The sequence below is a fragment of the Labrus bergylta genome, chromosome 12 (genome assembly GCF_963930695.1).
Source record: "Labrus bergylta chromosome 12, fLabBer1.1, whole genome shotgun sequence".
NCBI classification, from domain to species: domain Eukaryota; kingdom Metazoa; phylum Chordata; class Actinopteri; order Labriformes; family Labridae; genus Labrus; species Labrus bergylta.
The window spans coordinates 1,654,634-1,669,870 of NC_089206.1; the positions used below are offsets into that span (position 1 = coordinate 1,654,634).

General features: G+C 41.7%; 1 protein-coding gene across 1 annotated transcript; it reads left to right on the top strand.

The window, feature by feature from the left end:
• The first annotated feature begins 989 nt into the window (after positions 1–989).
• On the top strand, positions 990–13,540 carry ptk6b (PTK6 protein tyrosine kinase 6b). The gene is made up of 8 exons (XM_020655817.3): positions 990–1,640; positions 5,167–5,288; positions 5,654–5,817; positions 6,963–7,128; positions 10,217–10,378; positions 10,713–10,894; positions 10,997–11,150; positions 12,803–13,540. Exons 1-8 carry the CDS (start codon positions 1,189–1,191, stop codon positions 12,991–12,993), a joined length of 1,593 nt encoding a protein of 530 aa, XP_020511473.1. The 5' UTR covers positions 990–1,188; the 3' UTR covers positions 12,994–13,540.
• Positions 13,541–15,237: the final 1,697 nt, after the last annotated feature.

Sequence of the window (15,237 nt, forward strand, 5' to 3'; positions counted from 1 at the left end):
AAAGTAGCATTCCTTCAGTGCTCCGTCTGCACCCAGCCCCTCCCTCTCTGTGCTCCCATGAATATTTGAATCAGTGCAGGGTATAAAAAAACAAAGAACAGGTTTCAGAAAAAAAGGCAGATCTAGCTCCCTTCAAACCGACATATTCCACCACTAATACACCAATTGTACCTGCTTACACACACACACACACACACACACACACACACACACACACACACACACACACACACACACACACACATAGTATCATATATGGAGATTACATATATTTATAAAGTACGTATATCTAACAGTTGTATGTTGAACATTGCACATACAGTTACCAAGGATGTGTCATATGATCTTTACATGATGATTTTTGAACTCTTGCACTAGTTTTTATTTCATTTTATTAGCGTTACTGTCTGCAGGCTCACAGTTTGTATGAAGTAACTTTTAACCTGAAGTTTGTTTTTGTGAGCTAGTTCCTCTTTTTGTCCGTTAATTCAATTTGTAGTTGTTGCACAACACATTTCCCCCTCGGGAAGTACTAAATCAATCTATCTATAACATTTAATTTATTTTTTGCATTAATTTATTTTTATTTTATTGAAAAATATAACAACAACAAAAACAAGCAACCCACACAAAAACACACACACAAACCCAAAACAAAAAAAGTGACACACATCCCCAATGACATAACCATGATTTACTTTCCGTTTTTGAAACCAAAATAATGTTTACATACATCCCCTTTCCATTATATATTTTATTAAATTAAGATATCAGCACATTTTCCCTTGCCAACCTGTAACATTTAATTTAGAGGCAGGGGGCGTACTTGTCTGTTTTCTGCTTCAGTAAATGAAGAAATGTCTCAGTATCTAAAGATCATCAAAAATGTCCACTAGTTTATTATAGAAACAAAGTGCAAAGTTGGATTTTTATGAAGCGCGTGCCATCAGAGGCGGGGCTTATATCTCTGTCATTAGTGGGTGTCAGGAGGAAGTTAGTGTCAGTCTCCACTGCTGCAGACAAACTGTGAACAACACAAACTGCAGGAGCAACAGTATTCTCTGTGAACACATTCCGAGGATTCTCGTCATTCCTTCTTCTCCTCCACCTGTCCGACAGGTGTGACTGGCTGTCTCTGTTGACGCACGCGCAGACACGGCTCTCACAGGGGCCCGTTAATGATCATCTATGGGTGAGTGTCTGCGGAGAGCGTGTCCATGTCTGGAAACTCTGTGGGACAGGATTTTTAGTGAAAAGAAGACTGGAGGGGGTGGAGGAGTGGGAGGCAGTGAAGGAGTAGGAGGGAGTGAAGGAGTAGGAGGCAGTGAAGGAGTAGGAGGGAGTGAGGGTCATGGAGGAGAAAGCCGTGTGGCGGTATCACCGGCTCCGGTCCTGGTTCTTCAGCCGGTGCCACAGCAGGAGAGGTCGCCGGAGAGCGGCTCCATCTACATGGCTCTGTGGCCGTTTGAAGCCCGGCACTGCGAGGAGCTGTCGTTCCAGGAGGGGGATCTGTTCAGCGTGATAAACCGGACCGGGGACTGGTGGACCGCGCGACGGATCGATAAGAACGGGCGCGTGCTGGACACCGGGATCGTGCCTGAGAACTACCTGACCCGAGCTGAGACCCTGCAGATACAACCGTGAGTGCTGGACTACGTTTTCTATACAGGTTCAATCATGACCCGACTGAATACATGTGGATTTAAGTCGATCATTTACAACCAATGTGAGCTTCATTAGATGTTTTAAAAATCTAACTTTACTCCATTCCCTCTTTATTTGAGCTTCACTGCAAACGTCTTGTGCGTTTTAATGCAGGTCTGCAGCATAGTTACTGAATCCACATAAAACAGAAAAAGATCTGACAACACTACAGCTGTTTATTATCATATTTAGAGAACTACTAAAGGAACTAAAGTCACAAAACAAAGTGCATGATGCTAAAAATAAAAAAACTCCTTTGCGTAAAAATCTTCGACATTCTTGTCACCAATCCTCAGAGGGTTTTATTCCACATTGCAAGCCAAGGCAGTTAAACGTTCTTTAAAAGGTAAGTGCAGAATCACATTTTTAAAAACTAAAACTTTGCAAAATGAATTGATAGTGCAGAAAAGCAGAACCAGGAAGTAATGTGTGAATTGAGGAATTCAATAGGATAGGAAGACAAAATGACAGGAACAGGTTTAAAGTACAAATCACAGCCTTAGCGCAAACTAATATCTATTACACTAAAGGTGGTGCTGCTGTATGTTTCCACTAATCCAGAGCCAGAGTGTAATCCGTCAAAATATCCACAGTCTTGATTTATTTCCCCATCCTGCAGCCCTCCTGCACATCTTTATTGAGGACCAACAGCCCACTGGATTTATTGCACAATTTAAAGGTCATGATCTATAAACGGAGAAAGAGTCATGTGTGTGTGTGTAAATGTCAAACGTAATAACAGAGAAGTTGTGAAGAGAGTCGAGCCGACATCAAGTTGTTTTCTTGGAACACACATAACTATTTTAAAGTGTTTTAATTGACGGTCTGAATCAATCAAGCTTCACTGATGCTGATGTTTGAGCTGCATTAAAAGAAAACCAGCAGAATAAAACTAAGAGGTCAAACAGGAGGAGAGGTGCAGATTAATCCTCCTGTCACTCAATCCAGTTTAAAGGTGCACCGTGTGAAATCAAGTCAAATGTACTGTCAGACACTGTGAGGAGTTTTTGATCCAAACGTCATCAAATACAACTCTTGTGTCTGTAGGTCATCTTTAAGTTCATCAGGCTGCAGCTAATAAAAGTATTACTGAACATTTCTAAATTTGAGTCAAACAAAACCTTAAAAAGATTCAGAGATTATTCAATAATGCGTCAAATCTGAAACGTCTGTGGGATGCTGGTAGCCTAGTGGTCAGTGTGCGCCCCATATACAGAGGCTGTAGTCCTCCTAGTGGGCGGCCCAGGTTCAAATCCCACCTGTGGCTCCTTCCTCTCTCTGCTGCATCGTGCAACTCCAGTGAGCGTTCATCACCTCTAATCTTAGTTGAGCACGTTTCACCTCGGCTGAAATGTTTAAAGAGGACATTAAATTGCATTAAAATGCAGAGAGTCTCTCTGCACCTTTAAGAAAAAGCTAAAGACCCAGCTCTTTCATGAATACCTACTAACTTAATGATGATGGTCTCCATATTATTGATGATGATGATGGTAATGACGATGGTTTTTGTTTGATAACGATGACTTATAAGATGGTTTCTATACTGATTAGAGCTCTCAAGAACTGCCCTCAATGTTGTGCTTTGCCTCTGGTCACTTCCTGTCAGCACCTGTGTGTCCAATCAGACTCAAAGCTGATCGTTTGCTCTTACTGACATTGATCCCTTTTTTCTTGATCCTTCCTTGTGTTGTTCTTACTCTCTGATGTACGCCGCTTTGGATAAAAGCGTCTGCTAAGTGAATTGTAGAATTGTAAATTATAGTATTCTATGATTGAGCTCAGCTTTCAGCACCCGTTGATATGTTGGAAGAACTGAACTGTACACACTTCCCATTCTGCTGAAGCAATAAAAGGACAAAAACAGAAGTGGTGAGGCTGAGCGACATCGTGTTTTTGTCCCAGTTTGCATCACTGCTCTGAAGAGAAACAAACGGATGCATCACTGAACAATATGAACAGTGTTTCTCTCCACACTTAAACTGGCAAAATTGACTATATTGAGAAACTGTTACAGAAGAAGATTACAGGATATAAAGAAGTCCCTGCATGTTTTTCAGACGCTCCAAACTTGCTACATAACGTCATGTATTAGGTCCTCTAAAGATACATAATATACATTTATTTGCAAAGCTTAAAGAATCAATAAGTGAGATGTTAATACCTAATGTTGATAAAGGTATCTTACTATCTGATCAGACATTAAGGAAACATGCTATGTTGAAGTGCTGGCTTCTCTGACAACAATGCAGCAGCCAGTATGTCCTCCTTCTAACTTTAGATTCTGCTCCTGAATGCTCTGGATTTGTTTGGACCAGAGAAGGTAGGCGGTTTTAAGACACACCCCACACAGCCGTTTTGGACGCCCCTCGGTTTGTCAGATATGAGAGCAGTTATCAGGTCAACAGGTGTTGCAGCGATGGAAGCGGGAAAGAGAAGTGGTTCAGATAGAAGTGATTGTACCCGACCTAAAAAGCCTCTGCATGTTTCTAATAAGCTCCACGAGCAGAAACGTGCTCAAACTAGGATCAATATTGGAGATGCTTTTGAAAAATGGAGAGAGGTTAGAACACAGAAAGGTTTACAGACCCATGCAGAGCTGGATAAACACTGAAGCTTCAGAGTCCACCACATGGTGACCTGAGTGAGCATCCACTCTAGAGAGGAGGGGGGGAGACAGCTCTCTATGATGTTTAGAATTTAGACTGCAGTACCCATTTTAAACACTAGGTGTTAGGGTTACATACTGCTCCTTTAAAAAAGGGGAAACTTTTAACTCACTTTCACTGAAGTTTGACGGGATCTTTGGGGAAAATGCGTACAAAATATGTGTCAGTTTCTCTGTGAGTATCTATCACAAACAAACAAAATGGAAATTGAAAGTAACTACATGATGAAAATCATTGTTGCTTCATAATTGCAGCTTAACCTTCAACATGTTGTGTCTGTTCTCTGTTGCAAACATTCCAATAATAATTAATACCTGTTCAACGCCAGACACACTGTCAGGCATCCATAGAACCAGACTGCAGCATCCAAAACAAAACCATCTGCGTATTTGATGTGAGACTAAATAACTATATGAGAGGAGTTATGGATCCAAGAGGTGTGGCAGCAACCACCTGAGGGTGTCGAGTCAGGACACTGTTTTCAATGTACATGAACATTTTCCATTTCAAGGACTGAGATAATGATCAGCTGTCAGTACTCGGCTGTTCAAACGCTGATTTGAACAGCCGAGCTTTCAGTCAGAGCAAAATGCATGACCAGAGGCAAAACCATCAGGATTCTAACAGCTCCTACTATTAAGACTTTTGACTCATTTAGTGAAATATATAAACTGATTATTGAAAGAAACAGTACCGAGTAGGAACTGATTTTACCACACTCCATATTTAACTATTATTACATTCGAAACAATGAAAACACTTCCTCGTTATTTATTTCACTTCTGTCTCGATCCAGATGGTATTTCGACACCATGAACCGCTTTGAGGCCCAGAGTCACCTGATGGCTCCGGATAACGAAGAGGGAGCGTTCCTGATCCGAGAAAGTGAAAAGGAAAACGTCGGATACGTCCTTTCAGGTGAGACGAGAACGAGAGGACCTTACTGTATGATCAGACATTAAGGAAACATGCTATGTTGAAGAGCTGGCTTCTCTGACAACAATGCAGCAGCCAGTATGTCCTCCTTCTAACTTTAGATTCTGCTCCTGAATGCTCTGGATTTGTTTGGACCAGAGAAGGTAGGTGGTTTTAAGACACCCCCACACGGCCGTTTTGGACGCCCCTCGGTTTGTCAGATATGAGAGCAGTCTCTTAGAATTTAGACTGCAGTACCCATTTTAAACACTAGGGGCAGAGTTACATACTGCTCCTTTAATGGGGATCTTTTCATTATTTCTCAGCTTCTTTATGACTTTGTCTACATGTGTTGTGTCTCTCTGCAGTGAGGTCTTGTAATCGTGTGAGGCATTTTAAGATCCTCAAATCAGACGACAGTAAATTCATGGTGGATACCGGCCACAGCTTCAGCTCTCTGATGGACCTGGTGGAGTTTTACTGCACACACAACCTGATCAGCACATGCAAACTGGGAAACCCCTGCAAGAGGGTAAGGAAAGCTGATTTTGTTTCTGTTTCTGTATATCTGCTCCTTTCTTTCTTTGTTCCTCTTATTTTCTGCTCACGTAATAAAATAGGAAGTTTGGACATTCAGCGATGACGTCAAAAAGAAAATACACCTTTGTTTCTGGAGCATTGTTTTATTGTGCTTCCTCGTGTTTGGGGTTGTCATGGTACCAGATTTTTCTAAGGTTTATTTTTGGGCTTTTTTACACATCCAAAAAAGCTGACGTGCAGGAAAGAAGCCACAGGTCATGTTCACACCCGGGCTACCCGCCTGGAGGACCACCACCTCCACACATGGGGCGTCTGCACCAACCACTAGGCCACCGGCGCCCTGATGATAGCAGATTATTAAACTTTGGTACAATCCTAGTAAAAATCAAACAAATTGATACCGCTTTACTGCAATATATTTATTCTATACCTGTCACCTGCAAATTAATTGTATATTGTATACTATATCGTATTATTTAATTGTATTTCTTATTTGAATATTTGGCTTTAGTGTTTGTATATTTGTATATTTCTGATATTAGGCATCTACAGGCTTATTTTGTTGTACTTGTACAGTGACAATAAAGATATCTTATCTTATCTATCTTATCTTTATCTACCATGGCAACAACAATACAAGTCCTAGGCAACCAATATTGGGCAACAAATTGTTTCTAATTACCGAAAGTTTCAGGGAAACTCCGACACGCTCTCTCTCTCTCTCTCTCTCGCAGAAAATAGGATTTAAGAGCTGAGAAAATCACTCCCATGATTCCCCGCTAGCCTCAACGTCATCTTTTGTTATTGTTTTAATTGAGAGCCCCCTGGTGGCTGAAGTTACATACTGTGTGTTTAAAATAAAGCCTGGGTCAAAATAAGTTCCGGACTTAAATAAATAGATAAATAAATGTGCTTATGTGGCATTTTGTTTAGACACTTTATTGGGAATTTTTTGTGTGCAAGTTAAATAAAAAATGGAAGGTTCTTGTTTGCATGATTTGCATTTCCAATTGTTCTTTCATCAGATTCCTGCTATATGTTTACAGACACACACATTAATAACCTGAATTCTGCAGTTATGCACGCATTTGCTGACTTTATGACCTAAAAGTGTGTGTGTGTGTCGTCCTCTCTCAGAAAAAGCCTCAGACTCAGGATTTAAATCATTTCACGGTGGATGACTGGGAGCTCCCTAAAGAGGAGTTCACTCTGGAGGAGGAGCTCGGCAGCGGATACTTCTCGGACGTTTACAGAGGACGCTGGAAAAACGTCATCCAGGTCGCCATCAAGATCCTCAAAAGTGGTACGTCATTTAAGTGCACTTTGACAAAGTATTTGCATAGTTGGTCCAGAACTCACATTCAGCTTTCATCAGCAGAGTATAAATGTGATTAATAAAACAACCTATTCAGTGCCCCCCGCCCCCTCCTCTATAGAGTGGATGCTCACTCAGGTCACCATGTGGTGGACTCTGAAGCTTCAGTGTTTATCCAGCTCTGCATGGGTCTGTAAACCTTTCTGTGTTCTAACCTCTCTCCATTTTTCAAAAGCATCTCCAATATTGATCCTAGTTTGAGCACGTTTCTGCTCGTGGAGCTTATTAGAAACATGCAGAGGCTTTTTAGGTCGGGTACAATCACTTCTATCTGAACCACTTCTCTTGACCGCTTCCATCGCTGCAACACCTGTTGACCTGATAACTGCTCTCATATCTGACAAACCGAGGGGCGTCCAAAACGGCCGTGTGGGGGGTGTGTCTTAAAAGCGCCTACCTTCTCTGGTCCAAACAAATCCAGAGCATTCAGGAGCAGAATCTAAAGTTAGAAGGAGGACATACTGGCTACTGCATTGTTGTCAGAGAAGCCAGCACTTCAACATAGCATGTTTCCTTAATGTCTGATCATATAGTAAGGTCACTGAGTTTTTTTGCGGGATTAATAACCACATAAACACCTGAGAGCTGTGAGCTGCAGCTGCTGTCCTTCATGTAAACATAAAAAATATCTAAAAGTATATTTCCAAATCTTTGCAGAAGTGAATTAATCATCTCTCTGGCTTGTCGACACACCAGAAGCCATGTGGACTTGAGTGCACCGAAGCAGCTGTCCAAATGTTGTGTTTTTTCAGCTTGCAGCGTTTGTGCAAAGCTCAGCTCAATCTGACCTTTCATTTTCCACAAATGCCAGTAAATCTTAAAAGAGCCTGACTCAGACGTTTCAGGGCTGCACACCACTCACAACTATTTCTGACCTAATTCTGGAGCAGTGGAGTGATTTGTACAAAAGAAAAAACTGACCTCTGTTCCGTGTTTGGATTGCGTTTGAGTGAAACTGGGTGTGGTTTGACAGATAAAGACGGGCGATGTAAAAACCTTTCTCTGTAACACTCATGCATACACCTCTGATGCTGTCATACATATTTGGCAAGTCAAACAGTGTTGTTATGTTTGGAATTGAAGGGACACAGTCAGATTGTTTAACCCTTTAACAGCTGCCTTGTTGTGTGAACATCGTGCAAATGATTTCATGTCAGGTGGATGTTGCAGGTTTTTTTTGCTTAAGACTGAATCTTTGTCATTGCTGTTTTTATGTGTTGTTTTTAATAAGCACCGCTGGACCATCTTTGTGTCACAAATACATATAGAAGGTAGAGAGGGAGGGGAAGGTGTCAAGTCAGAGTCAGCCGATAAAAATCGCTTGTGTCTTGATGATTTCTTATTGGAGTAACTCAAGGACAAATAAAGCAGGAAGTATTTTGTTTGTGTATTTTATTTCCAGTTATCACAGTTCAAAGCACTTTCATACTGAGGGTGTGCCGGGTCCGTTTGAAAAGGTGGTTTGTTTGAATCAAGAACATGTACTAAGGCCGACCGATATGAGATATTTGGGGGGATACCGATATTGATATTGAGGAGAGAAAAAAAAAACTAACACTGATATATCGGCCAAGATCAATCTTCGATATGTAGAGATAAAGAGATAAAGATGCAGTTATCTGGCTCTAACGTCTGTGTAGTCATCTGTCCATTTAGAAATTGTTTAGTGTGTTTGGGGCAGCAACAGCAAGGCAGGAGTCAACAAGTCTGTTTACTTCAGGGAGAGGAGGGAGGCACATTTTGGCTTGTAAACGTCCCCGTGTGAACACAGAGCAAAGTAGAGGAAGTGATGTAACAATGTAACAAACTGGTCCATGATTCAGACCACAGCAAACGAGCTAGAGGTGTGAAAACACCCTGAAACGTATGAAAGTTTAACACTATATTTTGTAACGCACAGATAAGCTCAGACCATACTTAGACTTAGACTGAGACTTAGACTTAGACTTTCTTTATTGTCATTCAAACTTGTACTTTACAGTGCAGATAAGAACAAAATTTCGTTGCATTTGGCTCGTTGTAGTGCAGGATAAAAACAGCAGCAAGTATTTACATATAAAAAATAAAAATAAGGTGCAGATATAAATAGATATAAAAAGAAAAACTATGAGTAAAATTACTATACAGATAAATATATTGCACATTATATTGTGTTTTACAGTCCAGTGAGGTAGTCCTGTGTGGGGGTTTGAGGGGGAATGGAGGGATTCTTTTTTCCTGTTCAAAAGTCTTATGGCCTGTGGGAAGAGTACACAGAGTTATGAGTGTAAGTTACACAAGAAAGCACAAGGTCTGCTGGAATAAAGATAAGAGATACACGATCCTTTATAGGCCTTCAAGTGAGGATTTGTTTTGTAGCCACAGTGATACAACAGGAAAGACCTTCAGTTGATCTTTAGCTGCAAGAAGATCCCAAGCAGCTGCAAACATGTTTCCCCTCATGTGGTGCAAAAAGTTCTCCAGGGTTTCATAAAAAGGAAGCTTACAGTATTTGTTCAATACTGGGATGTATGCAACTCTGAGTTTTGTCCGTGGTGTTGCATTTGGCTGTTAAATATGAAGCTTCCATTCTTCTTTCCCTTTCTTGTCCCCCAATAAGCCCCCGACTAACCTTCTATGTTTGACCTCTAATAGTGCTTTCATACTTGCAGAAAACTCCGGAAAATCTCCTGATGTTTCTAGTAGCTGCATGTTTTCAGATTCAGATTTTTTTTTTTAATTGTCCCATAAGGGGAAATTTGCGTTGCAACAGGAGCACACAGAAGACAAGAAACACAAGAACAACATCACCATAAAACATAAACCAAAACAAATCAAAAAAATCAAAACAAATCAGACAACACAGCAAAATATAAAACCAAATAAAAACAGCGCAATAAAATCAGTCAAGAGCCCGGACCAGAATGGAAATTCAGGTTATTAAAGTGCAAAAAGAGCAACAAATAGCTAATTGTTTTGTAAACTCTCTCTCTCTCTCTCTCTCTCTCTCTCTCTCTCTCTCTCTCTCTCTATCTAGACTCAGAGTTGAACCATCGGGAGTTTCAGCTTGAAGTCCAGATCCTGAAGAGTCTCCGTCATCGTCACCTCATCTCTCTGTTTGCCATCTGCACGGCCTCCAAGCCGTTCTACATCATCACCGAGCTGATGGAGAAAGGCAGCCTGCTCAACTTCCTGAGAGGTAAACCCCAGAGTTCCTCTTCGGATGCTTTCTATGAGAACTAATCAAAGTGTCAGGTCGCAGGGTTTGAGGGATCGACTATGCCTTTTACTTTTAAATGGAAAGCTTGTATATTGCTTTTCTAGTCTTCTGACTACTCAAAGCGTTTTCACACCGCAGGTCACACCGACATATTCACACACTGATGGTAGAGGCTGCTGTGTATAGAAAACATCAGAAGTAACTCATCCATTCATACACCACAGCTGAAGCAGTGGGAGCATCTTGGATTCATTGTGTGGTTCTTGGTGTTGTGATGTTCTCATCGTCTGATTCTTTGTTTGTTCTCTCTCAGGTCCAGAGGGTCGGGATCAAGACATTGCGTCCCTCATCGACATGGGCGCCCAGGTGGCTGATGGGATGTCGTACCTGGAGGAGAAGAACAGCATCCACAGAGACTTAGCGGCTCGAAACGTCCTGGTGGGCGAGGACTACATCTGTAAGGTGGCTGACTTCGGACTGGCCCGAGTGATCAAGGTAGGAAACGGAGGAGCAAAGGAAGGGTTTCTACAGTACGTCGTTGTTTCAGTCGATGTTCTGTTTTTTAATACAGAGATTATTTTTTCATTTTCTATCCAGGAGCCATTTTACATCACAGAGGATAAAAAGATTCCCTACAAGTGGAGCGCTCCCGAGGCCATCAGCCACGGAATGTTCTCCAACAAATCCGACGTCTGGTCTTTTGGTGTCCTGCTCTATGAGATCACCACGTACGGAAGCGTTCCTTATCCAGGTCAGTGGAATAATACAAAGATTGATCATGATAACTCTATGTGTATCCTGCATGGTTTATGTTTTTTCTCCTGTAGCTGCTCACCTGTCTGCTTCATTACTGTCATGATATTTCTATTTTTGTAGCTTTTAGTGATGTTTGAATTTGTTTTTTTTTAGGGGGCCTATTATAAATTAATGTATATCTTATCTTATCTTTGTCTTATAAAATCTGGCCAGGGACAACAGATGACAATTAGCCTTTTGGCTAACTCTGGCATATTTACCGAAATGTTCATTAATATGCAACGTCCCTGTAAAAATAAAAAATAGATTAAAAATGTGATCTTTGTGTAAGGGTGCCCTCACTCTAGGCCTTGTGCACGTACTGTGGTCTCCCCCGCATGGCCTGCACTCACACTGCTCCAGGACTAACCGGGCCCAAGCACGGTCACCTCTTGTAATAAAACACATGAAAGGCTTTACATGATCATGAAGCATGGTGAAATTTACAAGACAGGCAGACTCAAAAAATACAAAATGTAAGCAGATGCACGCTCTAGTCTGAGTCCGTACATCAGAGAACATCACAGCTACTTTACTAACTTTGTGGCTTATTTTGAGTCACGTCAGATACACTCTGAGATTGAAAATGAAGGCTGTCCACGTTGTGTACCTGTACTCGTGCATAAACTGAACCGTGTAGAAGCACACCTGACAGGGCCAAGGAAGTGTGCCATGCTGGAGCACCGATCGGAGCACTTACACTAGTCAAACAAACTGGACTTTAGGGGTGAAGCGTTCTCAGGCACAGTTGCCTAGTGTGAGTGCGTCCTAAAGGCAACTTGGGGACTGAAATGTGAAGTTTTTGGTTTGATTCTCTACAGTATAGAAAGTCCTCAATCAAGATTAAACCATGCTGCACCGATAAGGCGCCTCACACTGGAGGAGATATAAGTTGTTCATAGTCTTCTCAAGAAAACATTAGGCTCATTCAAAGATCTGAAGGGTCTGAAAATAATAGCAGAACTGAAACGATCCTTGATGGAGCTGTAATATTTTTGTGTGCTGTTAAAGGAACTGAAAGTCAAAAACTCTGCCAACCAAATGTCTTTATAAATATCATTATCACAAATATTTAAAGGCAGAGTCAGAAGCATTTTGTTAAAAAATTAAATATAAACTTTTACAAAAGTAAAGCTGCTGGGCTTCCGTACATGTGTGGTGGTGACTGTGTCTGCAGAGACTCTGTCCTCTGACTGGATCTTCATGGCTTGGTTTGTTTTGGTTGACTCGGGACATTTCTCGTGGGGAGCTGTCAGGTGAGTTAAGGAGTGGATACAGATCAGAGATTAGACACAATTCAAAGGCAATATGCCAAGTGGATAAGGGTGAACCTTAGGGTGTTGGCTTTCACTGGTGGACTTTGAGTTGACCATTTCTGTTGAACCAGCAGGTGCCAAACAACAGCTGTTAGCTTGTGCTAGCGTGTGTTAGCTTGAAGTGTAGGTACGAACAGTAAACGAACACACCACGTCCTGCAGTGAGTGAACGATGAGTCCAGGAGGAGGAGGGGCTCAGTTTGAATGTTGGGTTTATAAACTGAATCAAAAGAAAGCTACTGACTCCACCTTAACCTCTCCTGTCTTTTACTCTCTCTCTCTGTTCATTCAGCCTACAACAACCAGGAAGTGTACGAGCAGGTGACCCGTGGGTACAGAATGCCGGCTCCACCCAAATGTCCGAACTTCCTCTATCAGATCATGCTGAAGTGTTGGAGCGACAAACCTCATGACAGGCCGGACTTCAAGACCCTCAAAGTCAAAATGGACAGCAGCTCGTACGAGTTGGAGTTAAAAACATAGGACCGTCTGCAGTACACACTCATGACCACAGGGGGCGGCAGAGAGAGCGACACTGAACAATCTTCTTTTCAAACAGAGACTTAAACGGATTCTACATGAAGAAAGACTCTGATTGTGTTTACAACGTCCAAATCTGCAAAGCCAAATGTACATTATTTAAGTTCACTATCACTACAATGTGACGGACCTCATCGTCTTTACTGTTTTATAGATCAACCAAATCACAGAAAACAAAACACAGTATCTTCTACTTTTCTATCAGAATACAGATAGATGGTTTATCTGATATTTTGCCATCAGCTCTAATTACCCCGCCTACATATGACCATGAGGGGGGGCACGTCTGAAGATGTTCTCCCTGAATTGCTTGTGGATGAATTTGACCAAACACCTGCTGTTTGTGTATTTTGATGTTTAATAATGTATGTTTTTTGTCTTGTATTTGTACGTGTGGCTGCTCGTTGTTTGTGTGAAACTCGACCAGGATACTCTTAATTTCAACGAGTTTCTTCCCTCGTTAAATAAAGGTTGACCTAAAATGTGCAAATCAAGTGTTTGAATTGAACGTAGCCTAATCGATATTAAGCAAAATACACCACAACTTGATTAAGCGCTACACAAAGAAAAGTGAGGGTAAGATGGACCGTGAGATTGACAGACGGGTTGGCTCAGCGTCTGGAGTAATGCGGGCGTTGTGCCGGACTGTTGTGGTGAAGAGGGAGCTGTGTCTGAAAGGCAAAGATCTTGATCCACCGGTTGATCTTGAACCTGGGAACGCCTCAGAATCCCCAGGGAGGAGCAGGAAAACATTGCTGGGGAGAGGGAAGTCTGGGTTGACTTACTGCGCCTGCTGCCACCCCGACCCGACCTCAGATAAGCGGAAGATAATGGATGGATGGACAGATGGAAATCCCTCTGATGCACCAAAATGTTTTTGAACGTGCACTCTCTGCAGTGTCTACCTTTGACCAGCAGGGGGCAGCAGAGTCACAGTAAAGGAGGATCATTATTCTTTTCTTTGTAAATTTAGTTCATCAAAGGTTAGATTTAAACAGTGAATTCAAGTTTGTTCTTCTTAAATGTTGAGTCAGTTTCCACGTCTTTTTATTTATATAAAATAAATGTGTTGATGTCTCCATGGAAACAGTCCTAAACGGTTATTATATTCTTTATGTTTTGATTTGATCAGAGAGGTCACATTTTGTCTCCACTTCCACTAAATGTTGTTGATGAATGTCGCTGATGAAATTCCAGGTAAGCCCTCACTGTGACAGATGTGTGGATGATTCACAGAGGCACAGCGAGCGTGTGTGTGTGTGTGTGTGCGTGTGTGTGTGTGTCGGCTGCTGGGTCGCTGATATTAAACACTTTAGACTCTCATAGGAATGAAAAGAAGAATTCAAAGTACACTTCTCTTATATGTGGCTGAATATCTCGTTAACTTCTGACACCTTAAACAAAGCTGAAAGCTGAAAACGTTAGGTATTACTCTTCTTAGTTTTCTGATCAATAAGGTGACGTGATCAATAAGGTGACGTGTTTAATATGTGGATGATTCTGGCACTCAGATCTGGAAAAGCTGTTACAGGAGAAGTTAATATTTGTCTTTGTGAGTAAAACAGCTGTTGATCTATGACAAGAATTAATCCGCACTGCAAAATCACTCTGCTCTCATTTAGTCAATCTTTCTTTTTTCTTGTCGCTCTCGCTCTCACACACACACAATCACACGTGCACACACACACACAATTTCAGAGCCAGGACGGGCTGGTGAATGAAACTGGATATACAGTGTGTGACTCCATATCCTCCCGTCCTGCAGAGTCACAGTTCAGCATCATGACTGGAGGAGGAGAGTCACTATAGAGTCAGACCCTCAGATTACTCCCAGATGGACCTGGTGACCTGGACTGGACAAACATCTGATCCCCCTTAAACTGTCAAACCGCACATCACAAGTAGGTCAGGGACCCTGTGAGGGATATTAAAGAGGGAGCTATATCATCGCTGGCCTCAAACAGATTTATTTCAACTGGCGGTTACTGTGCAGGTTTACTGATGTGCAGAGAACAAAAAAACAAGATATGCATCCCAAGAAATTCAGTAAGAAAGGAGCAATATGTACTGTGTAAATGACCCTCATACCTGACAGAACTTATCCATCTTTCGACCAGGTGTTACCAGACCCGTTCCTCAAGGCGTTTACTGCTGAATGTTCCTCGAGTCAGATCGGAAAAATCTGCT